At 37.4% G+C, this 13,474-nt stretch overlaps 4 protein-coding genes across 13 annotated transcripts in view; 3 read left to right on the top strand and 1 right to left on the bottom strand.

Moving 5' to 3' along the window:
- LOC124953400 (cadherin-99C) overlaps nt 1-7,991 on the top strand; it is a 58,947-nt gene extending 50,956 nt beyond the window's left edge. For 3 of the 10 annotated variants that reach the window (XM_047504713.1, XM_047504712.1, XM_047504718.1), the window contains 7 exons: nt 20-648; nt 1,000-1,230; nt 1,723-1,952; nt 2,201-2,519; nt 6,149-6,234; nt 7,266-7,451; nt 7,869-7,991. In XM_047504713.1, the coding sequence (XP_047360669.1) occupies nt 20-648; nt 1,000-1,230; nt 1,723-1,952; nt 2,201-2,519; nt 6,149-6,234; nt 7,266-7,423 (1,653 nt within the window). In that variant the 3' untranslated portion in view covers nt 7,424-7,451; nt 7,869-7,991. Of the gene's footprint in view, nt 1-19; nt 649-999; nt 1,231-1,722; nt 1,953-2,200; nt 2,520-5,250; nt 5,342-6,141; nt 6,235-6,774; nt 6,988-7,265; nt 7,452-7,868 lie in introns of those variants that run through there. The other 7 variants (XM_047504715.1, XR_007102214.1, XR_007102216.1 and 4 more) reach the window with 7 other exon arrangements.
- LOC124953523 (CD151 antigen-like) lies at nt 7,674-9,406 on the top strand. The gene is made up of 6 exons (XM_047505048.1): nt 7,674-7,688; nt 7,869-7,991; nt 8,777-8,830; nt 8,909-9,001; nt 9,090-9,173; nt 9,344-9,406. The coding sequence occupies exons 1-6, from the start codon at nt 7,674-7,676 to the stop codon at nt 9,404-9,406; spliced, it is 432 nt and encodes a 143-aa protein (XP_047361004.1).
- Nucleotides 9,407-9,418: 12 nt separating this feature from the next.
- On the top strand, nt 9,419-13,400 carry LOC124953404 (carbonic anhydrase 1-like). The gene is made up of 4 exons (XM_047504729.1): nt 9,419-12,357; nt 12,422-12,559; nt 12,648-13,001; nt 13,100-13,400. Exons 1-4 carry the CDS (start codon nt 12,345-12,347, stop codon nt 13,339-13,341), a joined length of 747 nt encoding a protein of 248 aa, XP_047360685.1. The 5' UTR covers nt 9,419-12,344; the 3' UTR covers nt 13,342-13,400.
- On the bottom strand, nt 10,947-12,144 carry LOC124953522 (carbonic anhydrase 3-like). Its single transcript, XM_047505046.1, has 4 exons — nt 12,113-12,144; nt 11,713-12,016; nt 11,322-11,603; nt 10,947-11,195 (listed from the first exon to the last, which is right to left on the bottom strand). The coding sequence occupies exons 1-4, from the start codon at nt 12,142-12,144 to the stop codon at nt 10,947-10,949; spliced, it is 867 nt and encodes a 288-aa protein (XP_047361002.1).
- Nucleotides 13,401-13,474: the final 74 nt, after the last annotated feature.

Genomic DNA, 13,474 nt, shown 5'->3' with positions numbered 1-13,474 from the left:
ATTTTTTCTTCGGCAACAGGTAAAGATTCAAGTCATAGACGTGAACGACAACAAGCCGGAATTTATCTTTCCCGAGGACGATTACAAACTGAGAAGGGCTCGTTACTTTGCTGCGATACCTCGAAATGCACAGTTCGGATCGAGTGTTATACAAGTAAAAGCACACGACAAGGACAACGGGAAATACGGAAAATTGGAGTATAAGATTCTCGAGGGACGTGGCTCTGATTATTTCGCGATGGATGCTTTCTCTGGAATAATACGAACTACCGCGACCTTTGACAACGTCGATCCTTCCGAGTTACCCTTTAAATTCGACGTGAACGTACGTGACAATCCAAACTCGACGATAAACTTCAATTCGATTGTTGCCCCGGTGATAGTTAATTTAATAGGCGAAGAAAATCTATTGATCCTGGTAATTCAGGACGCAGCACCTGAGGTACTTCAGAAGGATGCTAGGAGAATGGCGAACATCATCGAGGAAAAGAGTGAACTCTTGGTTGGTATCGATAGAATCGCCGTTAGGAAGGTTCGGACGAAGAATGGAACGGTCGAAACTTATCCCCAAGACTCGGACGTTTGGTTTTACGCTATCGATCCTGATACTGAACTGATATTGGATCGCAATAGCTCTAGAATCCAAAGGTAATTCTTTATATATATATATATATATATATATCTTTTCTCGAACGAAATTTAGAATCTCCTAGCGACGAAATGATTCCTAGATATTGAAAAATATCTTAAGAACGACATATATTGTTTTTGAACGTAATATCCTACACGATCTCGTAACTCGCATTACTCTGAGAAGGATCGTAAAGTCATTCTCCGATAAGAGCAGTAATTTCTCAAGTCTACGTATAATTACGAACAGCAGGTACGCCGCCCGGTTTGTAAATTCCAGTAGACCTTGAATACTTATCGCTCGTGTCGGTACGCCAGACGCGATAGAAGCGTGCATTGCATTTATTTGCGCCGTTCTATTTTTTGCAGGTCGATCGTCGAAAGAACTGCGGTATCGAACATCACGTTTGACGTTTCGACGTTGGTACGCGCTAACGCAATCGACATACACGCACCAGTAATGTACGCGGAGCCCGTTCGCACGCAAACAGCTGTGGCGTTCAGCGGAGAAGTATTCCCATATGCTCTGATCATCATAGCCTGCGTCATCCTCATACTTGGAATCGCCGGAATAATCTACATCTGCATATCTTGGTCCAGGTATTTTTCATTCTTTATTTTTTTCCTTTACTCGCGTCATTTTTTCTACACTTTTTTATTTAACCACATAGTCGTTCGCTGCCACGTATAAACGATCAATTGAACGACTTGCATATGTGGTATTGTTATTCGATCGACCTACTTTTTTTTGTTACGAAACAAATGAAAATGCGAATTTAGGAATTACATACTCGTAATGTATAACATTTTCATAAATGCGTTTGCTCGTTTCATTTCGTATGTAAACGAATTTTTTTCTCGTTCCACCATCGATGTGAATATTCATGATGGTATTTTTTTTCTAAAGTACTATCCGACTAGGCGCATTTCTCGTACAAATTCGTTGTTCCCTTTATTAGAACCATTAAGTCTAATTAAAATTTCCGGAACGAATAGACGGGAATGGTGCGTCGCGTCGCGTTAAAACTCTTACATAAACGAATATATATATATATATAGACAAATATAAAGGAATAAAATGAAATCATACAGGTATAAGGCATACAAGGAGCGAATGCAACGGATGTATGTTGTACCTCGTTATGATCCCGTCTACGTCGAGCCCAATTTGAAGGAATACGAGACGCAGGTGCTTCAAATGAGCGTCCCCGTAGATGACAATGACAGTTACAACGACTTGCAACTTGACTTCAGCAACAAGAATCATGCCTTCAGTTTGGACAACGTTAGTTATATTACCAAAGACCACGGTGGGAGTACCGGTAATAATCAATTCGATCGATTTATTTATTCGTTCGTAAATCAAATGAAAAGTATTAAAATATTATTTCGTGACTTGGTAAAGGTGGTTAAAGAAAAACGGTCCATTGTAGAATGAGTATTTTAAATATGATCGACCGTAAAGAAAAAGGAAGAAATCATATTGGAAAAATATTACGTTGGATATTTTACCAATCTTTTTTCGCCGCATAGGTACTACAATGGTTAATCTTTCTTTCTTCTTTTTAAGGCCAACAAAGTCCTGTGAGTTCGGAAGCTGCGACCACGGCTCGAGCCTCTAGTATAGCCGGGAATCATGCGGAGGGTAACGTCCATTCACTTCGACGATCGACTCTTGGTCGTAAGAATCACACAACCAGCAACAGCAATACCATCAATAATCACGACACCACCACACCCGTCCTCAATCCTCTCTACAATCATGGCGGTGATCTACTCAGTGCGAGTCCTTCCAACGATAACGTTACGTTCCGAGAAAAGAAGGACTATTCTCATCTCGGATTTACTTACTTGTACGAGCAGAGCCCCGTGGAAACGACCACTGAATTGTAAGCTTGATCCGTTATCGAGTTCAACCGAAAAATTTCCATGTGAATTACGACTTTGCGATATGAAGAGGGAAGAATTTAACCGGGAATAGAATAGAATTCTCTCCCGGGGAATGTGCTTTGCTAAATTTCGAATGAAATACCAGGGACCTTTTCTTCCACTTTCCTGAGCGTGTTCCTTTGAAAAAGAGGCTCGCATTCGTAGCAGTCTTTCCGCAGCGAATTTATTAATAATGACCTCGCTGATATTTAAAAAAAAAAGTGCCAGAGATCTTTTCTCCTTTATTTTATTTTTTTTTTTGTTTTTTTTTTTTTTTGTTTTTTTTTTTTTTTTTCTTTATTTTTTTTCAAACGAACGCATCGAAGCGTTTTTATTAGCTAGAAGAAACGACGAGAATTCCTTCCGTATGGATTATCACCGCGCGGTGATCGATAGCGAACGACGTACCAAGAGTAAGAGAAACTCGCGAGGGATCGCGAGCCTATACTATATTTTTTCTTCTTTTTTCTTTTTTTTTTTTTTTTTTTCGAAGATACAAATCCTCTTTGACAATCTCAACGAGAGTACGGATGCCGTGAGAAATAATTTTCATTGGAAATATCGGGATAGAGAGAAAAGAAATGAAGAAAAATATGGCAAATACGTAGAGATAGGAATATATGTATATTTTTTTTTCTTCGTTCGATTAATCGATTTTTTACTCGTTCATCGATCAGTCGTGCAATCTTTGATGACAATCAATTAAAACAGCCCATCGAGAGCCAACGGACTTTTATCCATCAAAGTTTTTAAGCGTTTTACTTTTCTCTTTGAACGCAACAACGTACGGCTTTTAATCGCACGGATAACGAATAGTACTAAGGGTTATTTTATCGAAAGTCTATGTGCCGTCCAATGAAAAGAAATATATAGGATGTAGCGTTTTTGCAGAAAAAGGAGTGAAAAAATTGTCTGAGTGTTCTTTTCTTTTTTTTTTTTTTTTTTTTTTTTTTTTTTTTGTTTTGTTTGTTTTTTCAGTGCGAGAGTGAGTTGTCAGAATGATCAAAGGAATGTATGAAAGGAAAAATACCGAATTTGTATTATATCATTTTATCATAATATTTATATTATTGCGTAAAGTTCTATTGCCTCCTTTCGAATAATTTTATTGTATTATATGTACGCGTGTCGTTGTTAACGTATACGTTAAAGAAAGCGCGGGAAAACCGAATAAGGAGAGATTCAAGCAAATCCATCGTTCCCTTTTAAAGTCCATTGAGTTTTTATCAAGCGATCGTCTAGATCGTCGAACGTGTTGTGAAATCCATGTACTTAATGGGAGATAATTAGGATTAGGTATTAATGTCGTAACGTTTGATTACTGCGGCACCGATGAACAATTTCGATCCTTTCATAATCTACATTTTCTCTAGTCTTAAGACGAGAATTTAATAACACGTCGACGCATGAACGTTGCGCACACGCACGCAAACACACACACGCACGCACGCACGCACGCACACACACACACACACACACACACACACACACACATACATGCGCACAGTTACACGCACTCGGAGATCGTATATTTTGCTCGACGGATACGTGATCGGTGTTCCGCCCGAGATGAAAAAATTTCTAACAGGTATCATTTCACTCGTGGTTGAATATTATTTATGAACGAGAAGAATAGCGACGATTGTATAAATTGTTAATACTTAAATAATAAATTTATTATATTTACATAAATAATTAAAAATACGATTACGAACTCTTTTACCCATGGAATATTTCTCGTTTTGGGGGAGAAAAAAAGAAAGAAAAAAGATTTTCATTAAGATTTCGAAAGGTTCGAGTTAATTATCTAGATCGAATTAAAAAAAAAAAAAAAAAAAGAAAAATGTAAAACTTACAATAAGAATACCTAGATTAGACCGTAATAATACATAAGAGACTGACGAAGGACGAAGAGTAATATTGGTATAGAGGGAAAAAGAAATTAAGAGAGAATGGTTACGGGCGGGGATCGACTATGGGATGAGATAGAGCGTCGGCGCGGACGCAGCCGCATATCTGGACCATCGGCCGACGCAAACTCGAACATGAAAGAGAGACGTAGTAAGAGAGGGAAAGGAGAGGCCGAGCGTAAAACGGGACCCGTAGAATGCTGGAGTGATCCGCGACAGCTCTTTCGAGAAATACGAATTATGAGCGAGTCGTGGAAACCTTCTCGACGGCAGAGGTCGCCCGTTTAGTTTGGATCCTCCACCGGGCAAGGATCCTCTTCGTGGTAGGATCTTGGATCGCGTCGAAAGATCCTCGCTATTCTCTCTCGATTCTTTCCTCTCAATTTCAAGTGTATCGAGAAAAAGAGAAGATGGATGGATAGAACGGTGTTCCCTGATCGATCCTGGAAGCCTCCGGAGAAAGGCGGCTACCTCATTCGCTCTCTCTCTCTCTCTCTCTCTCTCTCTCTCTCTCTCTCTGTCTCTCGCTTTCTCGCTTTATTCCTTTCTCTCCTTCATTCCCTACTCGAGCTTCATTTCTAAAGAGCCCGCAGATATATCTAAAAACAACCCTCTGTGACGTACGTGATCTAGCGCGGTCTACGAACCACCTGTGAACTCCTCTCACTTTGGAATTAGCTAGTTGGAATACGTAACGAATATTTATGATAAATGATGGTTACTTACTTTAATATTCTTTATAGTTTGTCATTTATTTTTTTTTTCTTTATTTTCGTGAAAGTGACTTTTCAACTCAACTTCGCTGTTCTCATAAGAGGAAAATTGCTGAAGGAATAATTGGCGCTTCGAGGGAGATAACTTGTTGACCAAAGGTAAATCTAGCTCAATGACAAATAAACGATCGCTAGTGCGATAAAATCGATAAATTTTGACCTAGCAAAAAGAAGATTTTTATTTCACTTGTTGCCCAATTGTTTTAGACAAGTTTGTAGAAAGCCAAGTAATAATTCGGGGATAAAATGTTTAGTAGATTGTTAATTTTCGAATATCATTACTTCTTAAATAATCATTATTTTATTTTTAAATTCTTTCAGTATTTAGATTATTTAAGCAATTTTAAAGTTATCTCGCTAGCCGCTAGTAATCGTCTAGGATACGTAGGAAAATACGTAATAGCAATGTGTTGACATAATACTCTTGCTTCGGTCGTGCAACTTCAAAGAGCCACGTGACGGTCTCTTGCATACTCGTAAACCCCTGTTGGTTGGCGACTAATGAATTTCGCGCTGTCCTTTGATCTCAACCAATGCGACTTCCAATATACATATACATATATATATACACACACACACACACACACACACACACACACACATATATATATACATATATAAATTTATATATGTATGCGGATGTAACAATTACTTTGTCATGTTAAAATATTTCTTATACGAGTTTCGACAACACGTTCGAAGAAATTACGTGCGGACGAGTTAACGGCGTTTTTAGGAGGAACAAACGCACTTTAAAAGTAACTTTCAAAGAACTCGTTTTGTACATCCCTCGGTGTAATTGCATCTGTCAAATGAAACGTAAAATGTGTGCTCGATCGATCGTGTTTAGTTTCGTTTACGTGAAAAGGAATTTGTACTTTTTTTTATTTATTTATATGTTCGCAGATTGATGACTGCTTGGACGTTTTTGCAAAGACTTCGGAATGAAATACTTAAAAGTGGCAGTGTTCACGTTCAACCTGTTAATATGGGTAAAAATAGTCAATTATTTCCTTTCTCGTATATTTATTAAAAATCCTAGAACTTATTAGCACGTTGGAAAGTCAACGTCAGCTAGCTTTTCATTGTACCATCGGTTCGTGATTAAACGATAGAAAATAAATCATTATTGTATTCGCGATAGTACGTGCAAGTATTAGTTCAGTCATGTCTATACTCCATTAAAGAAAAAAAAAAAAAAAAAAAAAAAAAAAAAAAAAAAAAAAAAAAAAAGGAAAAAAAAGACGTCTCGCAAGCGGCCAAACGAATCGTATCGATTCTCCTCTCTCTTCTAGCACTTAATTTGAATCAACGAACATGAGAGCACGAATACGTTCGATATATAGTAATCGGAGTGTAAGTGCATGCCATACATTGATCAAGCGCAAGAACGAGAACAAAAGGAGAGGGAAAAAAATGGAAAAGTATATAGAAAAATCGTTCCTCCCCTTGTTTCTCCGTTGAAAAATTATTATTGTACGTGTCTCTCATTCCACTTTGAAGCCGGATAAAAAAAAATATATTTCCGACAGTTGGCCGGTTGCACGGTGCTAGTTATAGGAGCATGGTTACTATTGGAGCCAAGCAAAGGACACCTTCTGAATCTTTTTCTACCCGACGTCAAACCCCACGAGACGATTGATTTGATAGCGTACAGCTTGGTCGGCCTCGGCTTCACCGTCTTTATGGTGGGTTTCTTTGGTTGTCGTGCTGCTCTGCGTGGAAATCAGTGCATTCTCGCAACGGTAAGGACGGTTACACGTATAATGTCCTACATTTACATGGAAAACATTTAAATATCTCTAATAAGAAAAAATAGTTTCTCGAGGTCATTTCTATCCAACGATAAAGGTTCAGGTGTTCATAATTAGTTTACCTTGTGTATAATGCTGCAGTAGAGAGCTATTCTTATGGTTATAATACATATTACAGAGATACCGCGAAGGTGTCAAGGTCAATATTCTATTCTCGTCGTGATTGTTTTGACGACTTTTTTTTTTGTTTTCTTCTCACTTTTATTTAGTACATGAGCATGCTGGTCGCCCTGATCGTAACAGAACTTGTCACAGCAGCAATTGGTGGGCTCATGACTTTTCGGATTCTTTCCGATTTGGAAGGAAGATTGTCCGACAAATTGACCACGGATTACGGCCACGATACTACCAGCGATATATCATTTAGCCATAGTCTTGATTTCGCTCAGTACAAGGTACGTCAATAATTGAATTTCTCGGAAATTGAATTAATTTTCTTCATGAATCAAATAGCAGTAAGAAACACAAGAGAGAAGTGCTAGTCACGTAACATGTGGCTAAATGTGATGGGATAAATCGATACACCTAACGTCTGATTCAATGTAACACGATATCAATTCCCTTCTACGATTTAAAGTCGTACGGATTAAAAATTTATTCATTTTCTGAAAATAGTAATGCGTAACGATATTGTACGATATTATTGTCATTGTTAAAATTTCGTTGGAAACATGTTTCGTACAAAATGTTAAATTTCGATTTCACGTACGAACAAGCTTTTAAAGCATTGTTCCGCAAGACATGTCGCGATATTTTGAAGAGCTCGTGCTCACGTACGTGTACATGCATAATCACAAATTAATCTATTGTAGTTTAATTGCTGCGGAGTGCACAGCGACGCGGATTACAATGGTACAGCATGGTGGAGGGATGGTCAAATTTCAGGAAGCAGGCGACAGGTTCCAATCACGTGCTGCGTTCTCAAAAATACCGAGGTATTTTTATCTTTGATTAATGTCTAAATAAACGATCGATAAAATATTAAAACGTAGGATCACGCTAATGAAACTTTTTTTTCTATAGTGGAAATTATATCGTTATAGCGGTGACATTAAAAGTCTCATAGGAAGATCTAGCTCGGTATCCTACGTGCTCGATATCACAGCACGTAGCTATAAAACGAGAATGTTTTTTTTTGTTTTCCGTTAAAAGAAAAAGAAAAGAAAAAAAAAAAAAAGCAGAAAAACTTTTTCTCAAGTTCTTACGACTTTTTCTTGTTACTGAAGATATGTTGCCATTAAAGTTCGCAATTCATAAAAAGAAGCTAAAACAGGTGCGATAGTAGAGAGAAGAAAAATGTGTTTACGTTGATCGACCGATCGCATAGTAAATTCGTAAAAAATTTATATATACAGATGTAGAACGTACGCCGTGAAAAAAATGTGTCAATGAATCAATACGAATATCTTCGAAATTATGAACTCGCAGAGACTTGGAATAAAAAGTATCTTAACGAATAGATATTTTTCTATCAGCTCGTTACATCATATCGTTCGTTAGGGATTTTTCGTTCGTGAAAAATTTTTTTATAAATAAATATTATATCGTATATAGAGTCTATCTCGATATACGATAGTTGCCAATTTTTCTTTTTTTTTCTTTCCTTGTAGAATCTTTTCTTACTAGGATAGGTGAATCCTCCTATGTGCTATTAATGGTTACCGATGTACACGTAAAATTCTATTCATAATTATCGACATTTAAATAACGTTAATTATAGGTAAAGAATACAGGTAGTCCAATGAGCGTTGTCTCGAGAGTATTTCACAAAAACGTGAGTAGTTTAATTAGGAGTGCGTTATAGAGACACGAGAAGCACGGTTTCATTGATCATCATTGATTATGACGGTAGAACGAGAAACCATGGCTTCATCCACAGCCGAAGGACGAAGCCGCGTGTCAAGTGGAAGACCAAGAGGGTCACGAGGGTTATCGACACAAGGAGGTGGGTGTTCTTGTTCTCTTCCCTTCTATCTAATGAAAGCTCTAAAAGTATTGGTACTTGAAGTATCTAATCGACGAACTTCCATTAGGGTTGTCTCGGAAAAGTTAGCAATTGGCTTCAGAGCGAGAGCTTCACGTTAGTTTTCCTGGGCATGGCAATGGCTGGTATTCAGGTAATTAATTTATGATAACTTTTTTACTCTATGAAAATTTAATTGGATTTATTGTCAGAACAACGACGACAGCAACAACAATAATAATAATGACGATGACAATAATAATAATTTTATTTATCGGAGGTTCGAAGGAAAAATAATCAATTTCTAAAACATCTAACTTTTAGACCTTCGGCATAATCACGTCTGCGTTCCTTTGTCGAACTATCCGAGATATGCAAACGGATTAATCCACATCCTCGAAAGGAGACAAGAGTTTCTTTAGCCCTTAGAGATATCGAAGATATTTTGAATGGAAGAAAAGAGGTGAAAAAGGAAGAACGAAGCGTTTCTCAACTTATTTCTTCTGCTATTCAAACGCAATAGAAAGGAAGAAGAGGAATCGGACTCTCCGGTGGGACAACTTTTGTAGCGATCTGCCTTTATGAAATTCGAGATTGTGAAGCACGAAGAGTAATGACGCGAAAAGAAAATTTATTCGATCGACGTTGCTCCGAGTCATTCCCGTCCCTTATCGTATATTTATCGTACAAGATGAACCAATTTCTCTGGAACCAATCGAGAAAAAGTACAGTGTGTTAAACCCGTTGTAAATACATGTAAACACGTGTAATTCCTAAATGTGTCCATCTTAAAGAACTCAAGGGGAAGAGATTGAGAGAATATCGGGATTAATTTTTCGGGAAGAAATGTCACAAGTGAACGCCACGAACGTTGCCAAAAAAGCGTGTATTCTTACTCGCATAATAATTTGTAAATATGCGATATGCCGCGAGAATCCATAGCGACTAATACAGCGTGCGTCAAATTTATCGTTATTTTTCTTTCATTATACTCTCTTTTATACTATTTTCTACAAGTTCCGATGGAATCGTTTATAATAAGGGTGAGCTAGCTAATACTTTTCTTTTTCCCTGTAACTTTCAGATACATTTCATATTTTTCACTATACTATTATCCAAAAATAAGTTTTTCCTTTGAAAGTAAGAACAAAATTTGAGATACAAGATTAGCTGACCCATCACTCATATATATATACATTATATATATATATATATACACACTTTTATTTAAAACTCGACTTTGCAGCGATAAGTGAGTATACATTAACAATATCCGTATATACATATACTAGAAAAATATCTTTGGTAGCTCGTCGCATCGTTTATTTCAGTTTTCGTGTCAAATCAAAGAATCTTTTCCTATGTATGTATTTCCCGTTCGAAAGTATAAGCTGTATGTTTCTCTGAACGTATCTCACATTCGTAGAAATGTTATTGTACGTCGTAAGAGAGTAATAAAATGTTTTATTAGGCATGACAATATCAGAGCCCATTTATCTTTCGAGAACGTAGCGCGCAAAGTACTCTTGTATATTTCATTTCGTTTTTATTTTCTACATTGTATATTTAGTAAAAAATATTTATGTATATAGTATATATGACATTATAAATGTAAACCATGATGCTTTATCCCTTATTAACTCTCATAGGAATTTGCATTTCGAGCAAAATTGCTCGCATTAATCGAGGAAGACAGTCTGAAAGGAATTAAAACGTAAAAGGTCATCTAGATTGGTACGTATAATTAAAAGTAATATCTTACTGAAAAAAAATCTCTGAAGGCTAGGCGTAATGATAAACGTCACGTTCATTCAAGTATTGAACCGGTCTGCAATTCGTTAGAAGCAATCCATCGCTCGAACAGATTTCTCTAAATTGTGCGACCTACGGGACTAACTCGTTATTTTTTCCCTTTCTCATTTTTTAATTACGAAGAAAGTCTCTCATCTACCTGATTCGAGGAAATTGCTACTGGAAGAGGATCGATAAGCCAAGTGACAATTTCGCTGCAGGGTGGCTGAGTCAAGGAACCGTGATAGGCGTAGTAATTCCTTCCTTCCGTATAATGTAGCCATGAGAGAGGAAAAGGTGGTATATACACTTTGCTACCGGGTTGCGTAATGTATCTCAAATTTGTTACTATGCAATCCAGATAAGGATTGTCAACAGGTATTATCTGAAAACGTCCGCTTTAATTCGTTGGCTGCTTCGTTTATTTATTATCTTCCTTGGTAATGGATAAAATAATGATAAATATATGGATAAAAATAATGAGAGAGGGAGAGGGAGAGAATAGTCGTACGTTAAAGAATGAGGACACGATCACTACTCCGTCCTTTGCGCCTAATAAAACTGCCTGGAGAGGTGAAAAGAAGCCACGTTTAACGTGAATGAATTGCAATTCCATGGCGTATCGGACGTGATTGATTGTATGCTCGCTTCCTTCGTTATCCGATGGACCCCAATGAAACATCATCGAATGAAAATTGTATGTATCGGTTAAAGGACCTCCTTTGATGAAGGGATGTGCACGGCCACACCAAGTACCACATACTATGACTATTATAAAAGCGTTAAGTTTTACCTTAAGGTATATTACCTTGTTTCGCGGATTCGTTAGAATATATAGAATCGGATATCTATGAACTTATACCAGAATTTCCATCGTTTGCCATGATCATTGAGCAGGGTACTCTATTGTGACCGATCCATTCGATATTATCGTATTCCCCGATCGCAATGGTCGTGGTGATATTGATCGGCGATTGATTGTAACCAGTACTCTCTGGATAAAACATCTTCCAGGTATGAGGTCCATTGTGAGCCGCATATCCAAATGAAAAGATCGGCGATTGACATTCTTCTTCGATGATAGAGCTTCGTGAAAAGATGTGGGACCACTTCAACAATTCGCTGGACAGCAACGCTTTGTCGTTCACAAAGTGTAGATGAAATTTATAATCGTTTAGTAATTGAATATTGATCGCGCTCACATACCTAGGAATAAAAAGCTACCAGATACGATCATCAATTCGGGCCACGAAAAGCCCAACATATTTTTTTATCAGAATATTAATCATCTGACGATTTTACTCGTAACTCATGGTACGTGACATCGATTCCATTTTTAAACGATACGTGAACGTTGTTTCAAGTTGGAACACTCGGCAAATCGATAAGTAGATATCGATCTCTTCCATTGTTCTCCCGTTAAACGGTCGACGTTGAGAAAAGAATTCAAAATCCTTAAGTACGATGAATTAAAATTTTGCGAAGGATGTCCACTCGATAAAAAAGCGAAATAGATTTTAGTGAAGTGGGAAGGATGCAGTGCGCTGGTAAGATTTAAATTCGATCCTATGGAATAAAAAGTATATCCTAATCTGGTGTGATCCTTCAAAGGTGACAGCCCTAAATGGGGTCAATCTCCTGTGGATATAGACGACAATCATGTTCTTAGAGTAGAATATCCTCCGCTTACTATGAGTGGCCATTGGAGTCAGGATGGTTATGCGAATATAAGGAACACTGGATCTACTGGTAAATTATATAAAAACGAGGGACGATCTTATCGAAATTGTCTACGTGCAAAATTATCTACCTGCATGATTATTGATCTTTTCTACAGTCGGAATAACTCTGGAGGGTAATAGAAGTCCAGCTAGTATACGTGGTGGTCCGCTGACAGACGACGTATACGAATTCTCGGAAGTTGTCTTTCGTTGGGGCTCATCGAATTGTAAAGGAGCCGAACATACTCTCAATGGAACGTGGTTTACAATGGAAGCTCAAATTATACACTTTAATCTTCGATACGAAGAAATTGAAAAGTGCTGGGATAAGAGAGACGGTCTCGCGATTTGCTCCTATTTTCTTCAGGTCTATCAACTTCCCGCTTGGGACGAACATCCATTGTTCTCGAAGATCACCGATAATTTGTATAAAATCACCGAACCAGAGTCCACCGCGAAAATATCATCTAGTACGTATCGTATTTTTTTCACTGGAATATAATACTTTTCTTTTTTTTTTTTTTTTCCTTCAGCAACTCCTAGAACTCTAGTCGAAACATTTTTACAGACTGCTTGAGTTGGATGAGACAAGCCTGTCAAACGCCAGGCTATTATAGCTACACCGGTTCCATTACGACTTGGCCCTATCACGAGTGCGTGACTTGGATCATTTTTCCAGAACCCGTACGAATCTCGGAAAATCAAGCGCAATGTTTCAGAATGTTAAGAAACAAACAGGGAACATTTATTAAAGAGAATTATCGTGAGGTTCAGAAGCTCAATTCCCGAATAATTTATTATATTTGTTGAAGCTACGTTTCTATTTCTATAAAAATTGTATATCTGCCCATTATTCATATTTCATTATACTACACATGTATATTTGTTTAATATGATTATAATAAAACACATCAATGACAATATACGTCAATGTGTGTTCGTT

Source organism: Vespa velutina, chromosome 12 (genome assembly GCF_912470025.1).
Source record: "Vespa velutina chromosome 12, iVesVel2.1, whole genome shotgun sequence".
In the NCBI taxonomy this organism is placed as follows: Eukaryota; Metazoa; Arthropoda; class Insecta; order Hymenoptera; family Vespidae; genus Vespa; species Vespa velutina.
Note: the sequence above shows the minus strand (reverse complement) of the source record. Positions and strands in the feature narration are given on the sequence as shown.

Excerpts from the sequence above, each read along its gene's own strand:
- LOC124953523 (XM_047505048.1), top strand. Across the intron at positions 7,992-8,776 it reads GCGTTCTCAAAAATACCGAG|GTAAAGAATACAGGTAGTCC; the intron begins GTATTTTTATCT and ends CGTTAATTATAG. Across the intron at positions 8,831-8,908 it reads CGAGAGTATTTCACAAAAAC|AACGAGAAACCATGGCTTCA; the intron begins GTGAGTAGTTTA and ends TTATGACGGTAG.
- LOC124953522 (XM_047505046.1), bottom strand. The coding sequence starts at position 12,144 with ATGGAATCGATGTCACGTACCATGAGTTACGA. Across the intron at positions 12,017-12,112 it reads TCACGTACCATGAGTTACGA|GTATGTGAGCGCGATCAATA; the intron begins GTAAAATCGTCA and ends TTTTATTCCTAG. Across the intron at positions 11,604-11,712 it reads AATGGATCGGTCACAATAGA|GTAAAACTTAACGCTTTTAT; the intron begins GTACCCTGCTCA and ends ATATACCTTAAG.
- LOC124953404 (XM_047504729.1), top strand. Across the intron at positions 12,560-12,647 it reads AAGGAACACTGGATCTACTG|TCGGAATAACTCTGGAGGGT; the intron begins GTAAATTATATA and ends TCTTTTCTACAG. Across the intron at positions 13,002-13,099 it reads CACCGCGAAAATATCATCTA|ACTGCTTGAGTTGGATGAGA; the intron begins GTACGTATCGTA and ends ACATTTTTACAG.